General features: G+C 44.2%; 1 protein-coding gene across 1 annotated transcript in view; it reads left to right on the forward strand.

The window, feature by feature from the left end:
* The window catches only part of LOC311121673 (complement C1q-like protein 4), a gene marked incomplete at both ends in the record, with an annotated part of 39,150 nt that extends 25,925 nt beyond the window's left edge, over nucleotides 1-13,225 (forward strand). Inside the window, one exon of the mRNA XM_084196132.1 lies at nucleotides 13,046-13,225. Coding sequence (XP_084052258.1) covers nucleotides 13,046-13,225 — 180 coding nt within the window. The remainder of the gene's footprint in view (nucleotides 1-13,045) is intronic.
* Nucleotides 13,226-14,807: the final 1,582 nt, after the last annotated feature.

The following is a 14,807-nucleotide window of genomic DNA, read 5'->3' on the forward strand; positions in this document are numbered from 1 at the left end:
CTTTTAATAGATCACATGAAAGTGGTTTCACACGCCCATGTTAAAATGTCAGGCCCACTCTGTAATGACCAGCACCTGTATTAACTCCAGAAAGAAGTGACATTGGGTGCTTCCCAAATAGCACATTATTCCCTACATAGTGCACTACTTTTGAACACAGCCATATGGGCCCTGGTTGAAAGTAGTGTGCTAAATAGGGAATAGGGTGCCATTTGGGGTCCAGCCATGGATATGGTAGAGCTGCTGAAATATATTATAATTAGCCTTCAGGGTATTGTAGCTAAGGAAGCTCTGACTCTGGCTGTACACTGTGCTTCTCAATATGTGAGCTTAAATCGGTGTGTTTTGTAGAAATTGATATAACCTGTGATATAACCTGTATTTGATACTTCAAGGCAACCAACAAAAGAGTTAATGATTATGTAATATAAATCTCTCAAAATAGACGTCTTTTGATCTTTCATGCCACAGTAATTACATACACTGAGTATACCAAACATTAGGAACACCTTCTGAATATTGAGTTTCACCTCACGCTTTTGCCCTCAGAACCGCCTTAATTTGTCTCAACAAAAAGCATTCCACAGGGATACTGGCCCCTGTTGACTCCAATGCTTCTCACTGTTGTGTCAAGTTGGCTGGATGTCCATTGGGTGGTGGACCATTCTTGATACACACAGGAAATTGTAGAGCGTGAAAAACCCAGCAGCGTTGCAGTTCTTGACGGTGCGCAAAGTCACTTAAATCTTTTCACCCTCTGAATAGCACACATACAAAATCCATGTCTCAATTGTCTCAAAGCTTAAAAATCCTTCTTTAGTCTGTCTCCTTCCCATCATCAACACTGATTAAAGTGGATTTAAGAAGTGACATCAATAAGGGATCATAGCTTTCACCTGGATTCACCTGATCAGTCCATGTCATGGAATGAGCAGATGTTCCTAATGTTTTGTACACTCAGTGTATATGTTTTTAAATAACATTCTTAGAACGTTCTGTATAAAATATTAGGAACACCTTCCTAATATTGAGTTGCACCCCCTTTTGCCCTCAGACCAGTCTCAATTAGTCATGGCATGGACTTAATTTCCCTTTCCCTTTCTACAAGGTTTCGAAAGCATTCCACAGAGATGCTGGCCCATGTTGACTACAATGCTTCCCACAGTTGTGTCAAGTTGGCTGCATTCTCATCGACGGGGCTGTAGTGGAACAGGTTGAGAGCTTCAAGTTCCTTGGTGTCCACATCACCAACGAACTATCATGGTCCAAACACACCAAGACAGTCGTGAAGAGGGCACGACAAAGCCTATTCCCCCTCAGGAGACTGAAACGATTTGGCATGGGTCCTCAGATCCTCAAAAAATTATACAGCTGCACCATCGAGAGCATCCTGACTGGTTGCATCACCGCCTGGTATGGCAACTGCTTGGCCTCCGACCGCAAGGAACTACAGAGGGTAGTGCGTACGGCCCAGTACATCACTGGGGCCAAGCTTCCTGCCATCCAGGACCTCTATACCAGGCGGTGTCAGAGGAAGGCCCTCAAAATTGTCAAAGACTCCAGCCACCCTAGTCATAGACTGTTCTCTCTGCTACCGCACGGCAAGCGGTACCGGAGTGCCAAGTCTAGGTCCAAAAGACTTCTCAACAGCTTCTACCCCCAAGCCATAAGACTCCTGAACAGCTAATCATGGCTACCCAGACTATTTGCACTGCCCCTCCACCCCATATTTTTACGCTGCTGCTACTCTGTTAACTATTTATGCATAGTCACTTTAACTCTACCCACATGTACATATTACTTCAACTACCTCAACTAGCCGGTGCCCCCGCACATTGACTCTGCACCGGTACCCCCCTGTATATATAGCCTCCCTACTGTTATTTTATTTTACTTCTGCTCTTTTTTTATTAAAAATAAATGCACTGTTGGTTAAGGGCTGTAAGTAAGCATTTCACTGTAATGTCTGCACCTGTTGTATTCGGCGCATATGGCCAATAAAATTTGATTTGATTTGATCTCCTTTGGGTGGTGGACCATTCTTGATACACACGGGAAACTGTTGAGCATGAAAAATCCAGCGGCGTTGCAGTTCTTCACACAAACTGGTGTGCCATGCACCTACTATCATACCCCGTTCAAAGGCACTTAAATATTTTGTCTTGCCCATTCACCCTCTGAATGGCACACATACACAATCCATGTCTCAATTGTCTCAAGGCTTAAAAATCCTTCTTTAACCTGTCTCCTCCCCTTCATCTACACTGATTGAAGTGGATTTAACAGGTGACATCAATAAGGGATCATAGCTTTCACCTGGATTCACCTGATCAGTCCATGTCATGGAATGAGCAGGTGTTCCTAATGTTTTGTACACTCAGTGTATATGTTTTTAAATAACATTCTTAGAACGTTCTCTGAACGTTACTAATGTTTTCTTATGGTTTTTATGGAAAGTTTTCTTAATGTTCCGAGAACATGACTTTAAATAAAACCATGAGGAAACCTGCAGAAAACGTTATGCTGAAGTACTGACATTTCCACAGATGTTTCTTAAGCGCTAGCTGGGTGTCCTGCACTATTCCCAGAAAGTTGTGGGCAGTTTGTATGCAAAATAACCATAGGACAACCACGTTTTCACCAAGCTCTAAGAAACATGGTTCTCAGATCGTTATGTGCTAGCTGAGCAGGGACGGACTGGTACCAGAAAACAGCCCGGCCATTTGTAACCAACCGGACCATTCTTTTCCCCTCAAGGCACCCTCACTGGCCCATTCTATTGCTCCGAGGTCCCCATTATTAGCCAAATAATGACATTTCTGCACTTAAACCCCAATTTAGACAGGCCCACTGGGCTTAAGATGGACCAGCCCATCTGGCATTTGCTAGAATTGCCCTATGGTCAGTCAGTCTCTGTGAGGGACTGTAAATTAATAGATTAATGATAGCACCATCACAAAGTTAATGAGGGGTTAGGGGAGATGTTGCGTTTAAGAAGTATAGCATGACATATTACCCCTCCATGATATATTATATAACATAGCATAGATAGATAAGGCAACTGCAAATGTGGTAGAATATTAAATATCAAATCTCAATTTCTTTAAATGGCAATAGCAGGGAAAACACTGCTGTCACCATCATAACCATGTCATAACCTGTCACCACCATAACCTTTAACTTCAACCAGGCGTCATGTCCCCTAACAGCAATAAGGAAACCTACCACTAAAACAGACACATACAGGTAGAGTTAACACAGGAAATATCCCCTGGAGGAATCACATCACATGACAGTCTCTGGATTCATTAATTAGTATACCGATTTCACCTAATTCAAACAGACATCGATAATTAGTACACAAATGCAACGTCTAGGTAACGTTTAGACACATTCACTTTTTCTCTCTCTAATGCCTGATGCACTTGTCTGGCCATCGTGACATGTTCAGTGTGTGGGTATCTATATATCTGTCTTGTGGTGTTCTCTCAGTCTGGCCCTCACAACACTTACCTCCCTATTGCTTCGTCCCTCAGCCCACTGTCTACCAACCTCCATTAACACATCTATCTTCCTATCCTCTCATCCCCTGATCTCTCTCTCTCTCCCTCTCTCTCTCTCTCTCTCTCTCTCTCTCTCTCTCTCTCTCTCTCTCTCTCTCTCTCTCTCTCTCTCTCTCTCTCTCTCTCTCTCTCTCCTTTCTGTCTCTCTGTCAACCAACTTGTCTTGTTTTGCCATCCTTTTACTGTCATGCTTTTGGAGGTTTTGCGTCTTGGTCATGTTATTTTTATCTCGCCCTCCATTCCCCTGGCTCGGTGTAGAACTGACTATCCTTATTTTATTATATCCCTCTATCTATCCCTCTGACTGCCCACTGAGCAACACAATGTTATAAAGGGTGGACAAAAACCCTTTCAAACTTACACACCTGCCCCTCTCAACAAGCCTGTTAATACGATGACATGGTCTGTTGAGTATGAGTTACACAGAATGTGGGACCAGTGTTTAAGAAATTAGTGTTCTTTTGTTAGAGTGTCCACCTTGAGATTGGAAGGTTGGGGGTTCGATCCCAGGTTGAGTCATACCAAAGTGGGACCCGATGCCTCTCTGCTTGGCACTCCACATTAAGGAGATGGATTGGGGGTAAGGCTCAATGGGCCATTCTGGCTTAGACAAGGCTTACTTTCTAATGATTAGTCAGGTATGTACTGCTTTAGCATATACTATATATATATACAGTGCCATACAAAGTATTCATCCCCCTTGGCGTTTTTCCTATTTTGTTGCGTTACAACCTGTAATTTAAATGGATTTTTATTTGGATTTCATGTAATGGACATACATAAAATAGTCCAAATTGGTGAAGTGAAATGAAAAAAAATACTTTTTTCAAAGAATTCTAAAAAATAAATAACGGAAAAGTGGTGCGTGCATATGTATTCACCCGCTTTGCTATGAAGCCCCTAAATAAGATCCGGTGCAACCAATTACCTTCAGAAGTCACATAATTAGTTTAATAAAGTCCACATGTGTGCAATCTAAGTGTCACATGATCTCAGTATATATACACCTGTTCTGAAAGGCCCCAGAGTCTGCAACACCACTATGCAAGGGGCACCACCAAGCAAGCGGCACCATGAAGACCAAGGAGCTCTCCAAACAGGTGAGGGACAAAGTTGTGGAGAAGTACAGATCAGGATTGGGTTATAAAAAATATCAGAAACTTTGAACATCCCACGGAGCACCATTAAATCCGTTATTAAAAAATGGAACGAATATGGCACCACAACAAACCTGCCAAGAGAGGGCCACCCACCAAAACTCACGGACCAGGCAAGGAGGGCGTTAATCAGACAAGCAACAAAGAGACCAAAGATAACCCTGAAGGAGCTGCAAAGCTCCACAGCGGAGATTGGAGTATCTGTCCATAGGACCACTTTAAGCCGTAAACTCCACAGAGCTGGGCTTTATGGAAGAGTGGCCAGAAAAAAGCCATTGCTTAAAGAAAAAAATTAACAAACACATTTGGTGTTCGCCTAAAGCCATGTGGGAGACTCCCCAAACATATGGAAGAATGACACTGGTCAGATGACACTAAAATTGAGCTTTTTGACCATGAAGGAAAACGCTATCTTTGGCGCAAACCCAACACCTCTCAACACCCCGAGAACACCATCCCCACAGTGAAGCATGGTGGTGGCAGCATCATGCTGTGGGGATGTTTTTCATCGGCAAGGACTGGGAAACTGGTCAGAATTGAAGAAATGATGGATGGCGCTAAATACAGGGAAATTCTTGAGGGAAACCTGTTTCAGTCTTCCAGAGATTTGAGACTGGGACAGAGGTTCACCTTCCAGCAGGACAATTTTTTATTTTTTTATTTCACCTTTATTTAACCAGGTAAGCCAGTTGAGAACAGGTTCTCATTTACAACTGCGACCTGGCCAAGACAAAGGAAAGTAGTGCAACAAAAACAACACAGAGTTACATATGGGGTAAAAAAAAAAACATAAAGTCAGAGATACAACAGAAAATATATATACAGTGTGTGCAAATGTAGCAAGTTATGGAGGTAAGGCAATAAATAGGCTATAGTGCAGAATAATTACAATAGTATTAACACTGGAATGCTAGATGTGCAAGAGATTATGTGCAAATAGAGATACTGGGGTGCAAAAGAGCAAATTAAATAACAATATAGGGATGAGGTAGTTGGGTGGGCTAATTTCAGATGGGCTGTGTACAGGTGCAGTGATCGGTAAGGTGCTCTGACAACTGATGCTTAAAGTTATTGAGGGAGATAAGAGTCTCCAGCTTCAGGGATTTTTGCAATTCGTTCCAGTCATTGGCAGCAGAGAACTGGAAGGAATGGCGGCCAAAGGAGGTGTTGGCTTTGGGAATGACCAGTGAGATATACCTGCTGGAGCGCAGACTACGGGTGGGTGCTGCTATGGTGACCAATGAGCTAAGATAAGGCGGGGATTTGCCTAGCAGTGATTTATAGATGGCCTGGAGCCAGTGGGTTTGACGACGAACATGTAGTGAGGACCAGCCAACAAGAGCGTACAGGTCACAGTGGTGGGTAGTGTATGGGGCTTTGGAGACAAAACGGATGGCACTGTGATAGACTACATCCAATTTGCTGAGTAGAGTGTTGGAGGCTATTTTATAAATGACATCGCCGAAGTCAAGGATCGGTAGGATAGTCAGTTTTACGAGGGCATGTTTGGCAGCATGAGTGAAGGAGGCTTTGTTGCGAAATAGGAAGCCGATTCTAGATTTAACTTTGGATTGGAGATTCTTTATGTGAGTCTGGAAGTTGAGTTTACAGTCTAACCAGACACCTAGATATTTGTAGTTGTCCACATACTCTAGGTCAGACCCGTCGAGAGTGGTGATTCTAGTCGGGTGGGCGGGTGCTAGCAGCGTTCGATTGAAAAGCATGCATTTAGTTTTACTAGTGTTTAAGAGCAGTTGAAGGCTACTGAAGGATTGTTGTATGGCATTGAAGCTCGTTTGGAGGTTTGTTAACACAGTGTCCAATGAAGGGCCAGATGTATACAAAATGGTGTCGTCTGCGTAGAGGTGGATCTGAGAGTCACCAGCAGCAAGAGCGACATCATTGATATACACGGAGAAAAGTGTCGGCCCAAGAATTGAACCCTGTGGCACCCCCATAGAGACTGCCATAGGTCCAGACAACAGGCCCTCCGATTTGACACACTGAACTCTATCTGAGAAGTAGTTGGTGAACCAGGCGAGGCAGTCATTTGAGAAACCAAGGCTATTTAGTCTGCCAATAAGAATGCGGTGGTTGACAGAGTCGAAAGCCTTGGCCAGGTCGATGAAGACGGCTGCACAGTACTGTCTATTATCAATCGCGGTTATAATATCGTTTAGCACCTTGAGCGTGGCTGAAGTGCACCCGTGACCAGCTCGGAAACCGGATTGCATAGCGGAGAAGGTACGGTGGTATTCGAAATGGTCGATGATCTGTTTATTAACTTGGCTTTCGAATACTTTCGAAAGGCAGGGCAGGATGGATATAGGTCTGTAGCAGTTTGGATCTAGAGTGTCACCCCCTTTGAAGAGGGGGATGACCGCGGCAGCTTTCCAATCTCTGGGGATCTCAGACGTTATGAAAGAGAGGTTGAACAGACTAGTAATAGGGGTTGCGACAATTTCGGCGGCTAGTTTTAGGAAGAAAGGGTCCAGATTGTCTAGCCCAGCTGATTTGTAGGGGTCCAGATTTTGCAGCGCTTTCAAAACATCAGCTGTCTGAATTTGTGTGAAGGAGAAGCGGGGGGGGGCATGGGCAAGTTGCAGCAGAGGGTGCAGAGTTGGTGGCCGGGTTAGTGGTAGCCAGATGGAAAGCATGGCCAGCTGTAGCAAAATGCTTGTTGAAATTCTCGATTATTGTAGATTTATCGGTGGAGATAGTGTTTCCTAGCCTCAGTGCAGTGGGCAGCTGGGAGGAAGTGCTCTTATTCTCCATGGACTTTACAGTGTCCCAAAACTTTTTGGAGTTAGTGCTACAGGATGCAAATTTCTGTTTGAAAAAGTTAGCCTTTGCTTTCCTGACTGCTTGTGTATATTGGTTCCTAACTTCCCTGAAAAGTTGCATATCGCGGGGGCTTTTTGATGCTAATGCTGTACGCCACAGGATGTTTTTGTGCTGGTCAAGGGCAGTCAAGTCTGAGGAGAACCAGGGGCTATATCGGTTCTTAGTTCTGTATTTTTTGAATGGGGCATGTTTATTTAAGATTGAGAGGAAATTACTTTTAAGGAACAACCAGGCATCCTCTACTGACGGAATGAGATCTATATCCATCCAGGATACCTGGGCCAGGTCAATTAGGAAGGCCTCCTCGCTAAAGTGTTTTAGGGAGCGTTTGACAGTGATGAGGGGTGGTTGTTTGACCGCGGACCCGTTACGGACGCAGGCAATAAGGCAGTGATCGCTGAGATCCTGGTTGAAGACAGCTGAGGTGTATTTAGAGGGTATGTTAGTCAGGATGATATCTATGAGGGTACCCATGTTTAAGGATTTAGGGTTGTACCTGGTAGGTTCGTTAATAATTTGCGTGAGGTTGAGGGCATCTAGCTTGGATTGTAGGATGGCTGGGGTATTAAGCATATCCCAATTTAGGTCACCAAGCAGTACAAACTCAGAGGATAAATGGGGGGCAATCAATTCACATATGGTGTCCAGGGCACAGCTGGGGGCTGAGGGGGGTCTGTAGCAAGCGGCAACAGTGAGAGACTTATTTCTGGAAAGGTGGATTTTTAGAAGTAGAAGCTCAAACTGTTTGGGCACAGACCTGGATAGTATGATAGAGCTCTGCAGGCTATCTCTACAGTAGATTGCAACTCCACCCCCTTTGGCAGTTCTATCTAGACGGAAAATGTTATAGTTGGGGATGGAAATTTCAGAATTTTTGGTGGCCTTCCTGAGCCAGGATTCAGACACTGCTAGAACATCAGGGTTGGCAGAGTGTGCTAACGCAGTGAATAACTCAAACTTAGGAAGTAGACTTCTGATATTTATGTGCAAGAAACCAAGACTTTTGCGATTACAGAAGTCAACAAATGATAGCTCCTGGGGAGTAGGAGTGATACTGGGGGCTACAGGGCCTGGGTTAGCCTCTACATCACCAGAGGAACAGAGGAGGACTAGAATAAGGATACGGCTAAAGGCTTTAAGAACTGGTCTTCTAGTGCGTTGGGTACATAGAATAAAGGGGGCAGATTTCCGGGTGTTATAGAAAAGATTCAGGGCATTATGTACAGACAAGGATATGGAAGGATATGAGTAAAGTGGAGGTAAACCTAAGCGTTGGGTAACACTGAAAGAGATAGTATCTCTAGAGGCATCAATTGAGTCGGTCTCTGAGTGTATGGGTGGAGGGACAAAAGAGCTAACTAAGGCAGGTTTAGCTAGGCTGGGGGGTCTACAGTGATATAGTACAATTAGAAATAACCGAAACAACAATAAACTAACCATGTTTGGGCTGAGGCTAAACATAAACAGGATGTAGTACCGTAAAAAAGGAACAGTCCAGCAGATATCAGCTGTATAGCTGAGTTATCATAAGGTCCGGTGGTGAAGTGCTAGTGAGTAAGAGGCCACGGCTAGCGTGTGCTACGTCCGTTTTGTTGTAGCCAGCTGGTAGCGAAGAATCCGGAGTTAAAGGTCCAGTGATTCCGGCGGAAAAACTGATATGTTCTGGGTCGATAACGCGCAGTGCTGACTGGCCGAATATCCGGTGATCAAAGTCCAGTGATTAAAATTAATCCCGCGGAAAAAAATCAAATGTTCTGGGTGAAACACTGCTAGCTGTGGCTAATAGCAAGTAGCTAGTCCAGTAGCTAGTTCAGTTTAGTGAGTAAGCGTGTGCTAACGGGCCAGGGCTAGCAGATGGATGGAATCTTCGTGGTTACGTCGTAACCACATCAGACGATTTCGTCGGCAGACCAGTCGTGTAGGATCGGCGGGGCTCCGTGTCAATACTATGTGGTCCCGTCCGGTTGATAGAGAGGTAGATAGCCGGGAGATGGGCCTAGCTCAGGTTGATTAGCCAGACCACAGCGTCCGTTTTGTTGTAGCCAGCTGGTAGCGATTAATCCGGAGTTAAAGGTCCAGTGAATCAGTGATTCCGCGGAAAAACTGATATGTTCTGGGTCGATAACGCGCTGTGCAGACTGGCCGAATATCCGGTGATCAATGTCCAATGATTAAAATTAATCCCGCGGAAAAGAAATCCAATGTTCTGGGTGAAAACACCGCTAGCTGTGGCTAATAGCAAATAGCAAGTAGCTAGTTAGCTGGCTAGCTAGTTTCAACTGGAGATTCTAGATTCTAGATAAAGGTAAGTCAATAATAGAATCCGTTCCACATTGAGTGAGGCGGGTTGCAGGAAAGTATATCTTGTAGAAGGATGAAAAGTCTGATAGGGAAATATGTACGAAAAATGTACGAAAATAGGGTATTTACAGGAAACATTTAAATGTCAAAGCCCAGACCTCAATCCAATTGAGAATCTGTGGTACACCAGCGGAACCCATCCAACTTGAAGGTGCTGGAGCAGTTTTGCCTTGAAGAATGGGAAAAAATCCCAGTGGCTAGATGTGCCAAGCTTATAGAGACATACCCCAAGAGACATGCAGCTGTAATTGCTTCAAAGGTGGCTCTACAAAGTATTGACTTTGGGGGGGTGAATATTTATGCACGCTCAAGTTTTCTGTTTTTTTTGTCTTATTTCTTGTTTGTTTCACAATAAAAAATATTTTGCATCTTCAAAGTGGTAGGAATGTTGTGTAAATCAAATGATACAAACCCCCAAAAAATCCATTTTAATTCCAGGTCGCAAGGCAACAAAATAGGAAAAATGCCAAGGGGGGTGAATACTTTCGCAAGCCACTGTATACATATATATCTATATATATCATAATGCACCTTGTTGGGGAGATGGACATAAGGGCTCATACATGCTTATAAAGCATTATTATACTTGTCAACTTTATGTAAAGTGATACCAATGGCACAGTAAAGTGGTGTGATTGAGTGACATGACGTTAGTTGAGCTGCAGATCATATTCTGTGCCTGTCGTGTCATGTCTTGGAGATATACGTCGGTCATCTGGGGGGCTGACAGAGATTGAGTGGTCTATGCTCAGTACTCACACCGTGGCTGCCTAGACGAAGCCTGATAGATAGATACAAGGTCAGTTAGGCCACTGACACTTGACAGACAGACAGACAGACAGACATACAGTATGTCTATAGAGTTGAGATATAAATCTTACATACTTACTCCTCTCTTTTTTAAGACTGTAATAGTGTAGCTTTCCATCAGAGTATGACGTCACCTGGTTGGTTAGTGCTTCCTGCCTAACAGGGCCTTGTACAGGCTGCACTGGATAAACAGATGGATTGGGATCTAACCTCTGACCTCTTCCTCGATCACAACCATATTGTCTGTTATTATTTAGCAATGAAGCGGAAGGCTGATTGGCTAGTGTAGAATAGATGAGGAAGAGGGGTTCACATGGGACAATGGGTAGTCTACAGCAGTGGTCACCATCCTTTTCTGAGTGAAGATCACTTTCGCATTCAAAAAGCAAGCTGAGATCTACCGCTCAAAATTTAAACATGACTTAAATGTAGCATTAACCTAATAAAAATGGTTCTGTAGGAGGTTTGTGCAGTAGGCCTAATACATTACACAGCACATTGGCTATATAACTGGCCTGCCAATATTGTTCTTCTCAGACCATATTAGATTTAAAAACTTGAGCTTTGATAACAAAATAGATCAATTGGTGTAGCACTTGTGAGGCACAGCTGAGCATAAATTGAAATACTGGACTTTTACTGGACTGATGCTACCAGCATCTGATGGTCATGGTGCTTTCAAGACAACTGGGAACTTGAAGAAAATAAACTAGGTCAAATCAGTGATCTTCAGCTCAGAAAGTCGGAGCTCTAGAAAGATGCTTGAGTTTCCGACTTCGAATTCCGAGTTGGATGACCTTTAAAAATATTTTAACCAGGCGGATCTAATTTTTTTCAGAGTTCCCAGTTGTCTTGAATGCAATGAAGTCGGAAGTCTGAGATTTCCGAGTTCCAAGTTGTTTTGAACATGGCATTAGTCTCAGCGGAGGGAGGGAGAGAGCAGCAGAGGGTTCGCCTCTCACGGTCTCTGCTCTCTCCTTCCTTTCCTCCGGTGAGACTGACTAGAGAGAGTGGAAACCCTTCCACCTAATGGCGAAACTCGAGTCGAACCACATCAGCCTCATGCACAAATTCATGTTGTTCCTATGACCAGAGAAAGTTAAATATTCCTTGATATTAAAATCGACATGACGAAATGCTAATAATAATACAAACGCAGGGCTATCGATAGCCTACACTTGGCTACTCATTCATTGTAGCTGCAGCGCGAGTGGAAGTAGGGAGAAGCGTGTTTTATGTTTTGTAATAGTGTTGAATAAAAACAGTTTTGACAGTGCTGAATAAAAAATTAGACATGAACTCACTCAAAACAGTCTCCCTCTGGTCATGGTTTTAAAAGTTATTAAATCTCACGTAGGCTAGTATCAAACTTCGCTGTGGCAGCTTTCCCAGTTTGCCCGGTAAGCGGAGAGTCTTTTCAGACAAATGAAATGTGCCCCGTGTAGCTCAGTTGGTAGAGCATGGCGCTTGCAACGCTCTGGATAAGAGCATCTGCTAAATGACTAAAGTTTAAAATGGGAACACTTTGCCTACCTGGTGCGCAGGGCTTCTGAATCAAGTGTGCCAACAGCGCAATATATTTAAACAAGGCGCGCAAGCCTTTATCGTTGGATTTCCTACAGAAATATTTGGTGATCGACTAGGAATGCCTTGAAGATCGACCAGTCGACTGGTTGGTGACCACTGGTCTACAGGGATGGAAGTCAGGAAGTCAGGCAGTCGGGCAGTCAGGTCCAGAAACAGCAACAGTATCTTCCCCCAGCAGCTATTGACCTGTTGCTTATGATGCTAACGCCCTAGCGCTAGTAGCAGAGCTCAATATGCATGGTATTGAGTGGCTGTCTGCGTCCCAAACGGCACCCTATTTCCTTTATAGTGCATTACTTTTGACCAGGGCCCATAGTCCTCTGGTCAAAAGTAGTGCAATAAAAGGGAGCCAATTGGGACGCATCCGCTGTGTCCGGCCCAGCCTGAGCATCAGACATATTTCCATTTGCATGCTGGTGGGGAGCTCAGTCTGTATTGACCCACAGGCAGTGGATCTTTACTTGTTTGTTAACACCTTTAATTGGGTTTACTCGTGTGGACACGGAGACACAAATGCATGAATTAAGTTACTATTACAAAGCAGGAGGGGGGGTTTGCCTATTGTAAAGCTTTAACCTTGATGGTGTCAACCAATGACATTTGCTCTGTCTGTTCTGTCCCTCTGTCTTCCCGTCTGTGTCTGTGTGTGTGTGTGTGTGTGTGTGTGTGTGTGTGTGTGTGTGTGTGTGTGTGTGTGTGTGTGTGTGTGTGTGTGTGAGACAGGTGAGGGCCAGTGCCATCGCCCAGGATGCGGACCAGAACTACGACTATGCGTCTAACAGTGTGATCCTGCATCTAGACGTGGGGGACGAGGTGTGTGTACAGCTGGATGGGGGGAAGGTCCATGGAGGAAACACCAACAAATACAGCACCTTTTCTGGGTTCCTCATCTACCCTGACTGACTGACTGACTGACTGACTGACTGACTGACTGATTGACTGACCGACTGACTGACTTGACCGACCGACCTGACTGACTTGACCGACCTGACTGATTGACTGACCGACTGACTTGACCGACCGACCGACCGACCTGGCTGACTGACTGACTGACTTGACCGACCGACCTGACTGACTGACTGAACTTCACAACTTTAAAAATACAAGGGAGGCTGTGGGCAGACTGGAGGAGCTGAAGGCAACACAGACAGACACAGACAAACACACATACACAAACACACATACACACAAACACAAACATACAGTGCTATGAAAAAGTATTTGCCCCCTTTCTAATTTTCTCTACTTTTGCATATTTGTGATACTGAATGTTATCAGATCTTCAACCAAAACCTAATATTAGATAAAGGGAACATAAGTGAACAAATAACACAACAATTACATATTTATTTCATTTATTTCATAAACAAAGTTATGCAAAGTAATTGCCCCCTTACACTCAATAACTGGTTGTGCCGCCTTTAGCTGCAATGACTCCAACCAAATGCTTCCTGTAGTTGTTGATCAGTCTCTCACGTCGCTGTGGAGGAATTTTGGCCCACTCTTCCATGCAGAACTGCTTTAACTCAGTGACGTGTGGGTTTTCAAGCATGAACTGCTCGTTTCAAGTCCTGCCACAACATCTCAATTGGGATTAGGTCTGGACTTTGACTAGGCCATTCCAAAACTTCCAATTTGTTGCTTTTTAGCAATTGTGTGTTTTGGATCATTGTCTTGCTGCATGACCCAGCTGCGCTTCAGCTTCAGCTCACAGACGGATGGTCTGACATTCTTCTGTAGAATTCTCTGATACAGAGCAGAATTCATGGTTCCTTCTATTAAGGCAAGTCGTCCAGGTCCTGAGGCAGCAAAGCATCCCCAAACCATCACACCACCACCACCATGCTTGACCTTTGGTATGATGTTCTTACTGTGGAATGCAGAGTTTGGTTTTCGCCAGGAATTACTGGAACCATGTCTTCCAAAAAGTTATACTTTTGAATCATCTGTCCATAGAACGTTCTTCCAAGAGTCTTGATTATCATCCAGGTGCTTTTTGGCAAACTTGAGTCAACTTTTTGGACGAGATGGGTCCCATTATGCCTGGCGTAAACCAAACACTGCATTCCACAGTAAGAACATCATACCAAAGGTCAAGCATGGTGGTGGTGGTGTGATGGTTTGGGGATGCTTTGCTGCTTCAGGACCTGGACGACTTGCCTTAATAGAAGGAACCATGAATTCTGCTCTGTATCAGAGAATTCTACAGGAGAATGTCAGACCATCTGTCTGTGAGCTGAAGCTGAAGTGGAGCTGGATCATGCAGCAAGACAATGATCCAAAACACACAATCAAGTCTACATGAAAATAGCTAAAAAGCAACAAATTGGAAGTTTTGAAATGGCCTAGTCAAAGTCCAGACCTAATCCCAATTGAGATGTTGTGGCAGGACTTGAAACGAGCAGTTCATGCTTGAAAACCCACACGTCACTGAGTTAAAGCAGTTCTGCATGGAAGAGTGGGCCAACATTCCTCCACAGCGACG

Source organism: Coregonus lavaretus (genome assembly GCF_964263955.1).
Source record: "Coregonus lavaretus genome assembly, contig: HAP1_SCAFFOLD_1973, whole genome shotgun sequence".
Lineage (NCBI taxonomy): Eukaryota > Metazoa > Chordata > Actinopteri > Salmoniformes > Salmonidae > Coregonus > Coregonus lavaretus.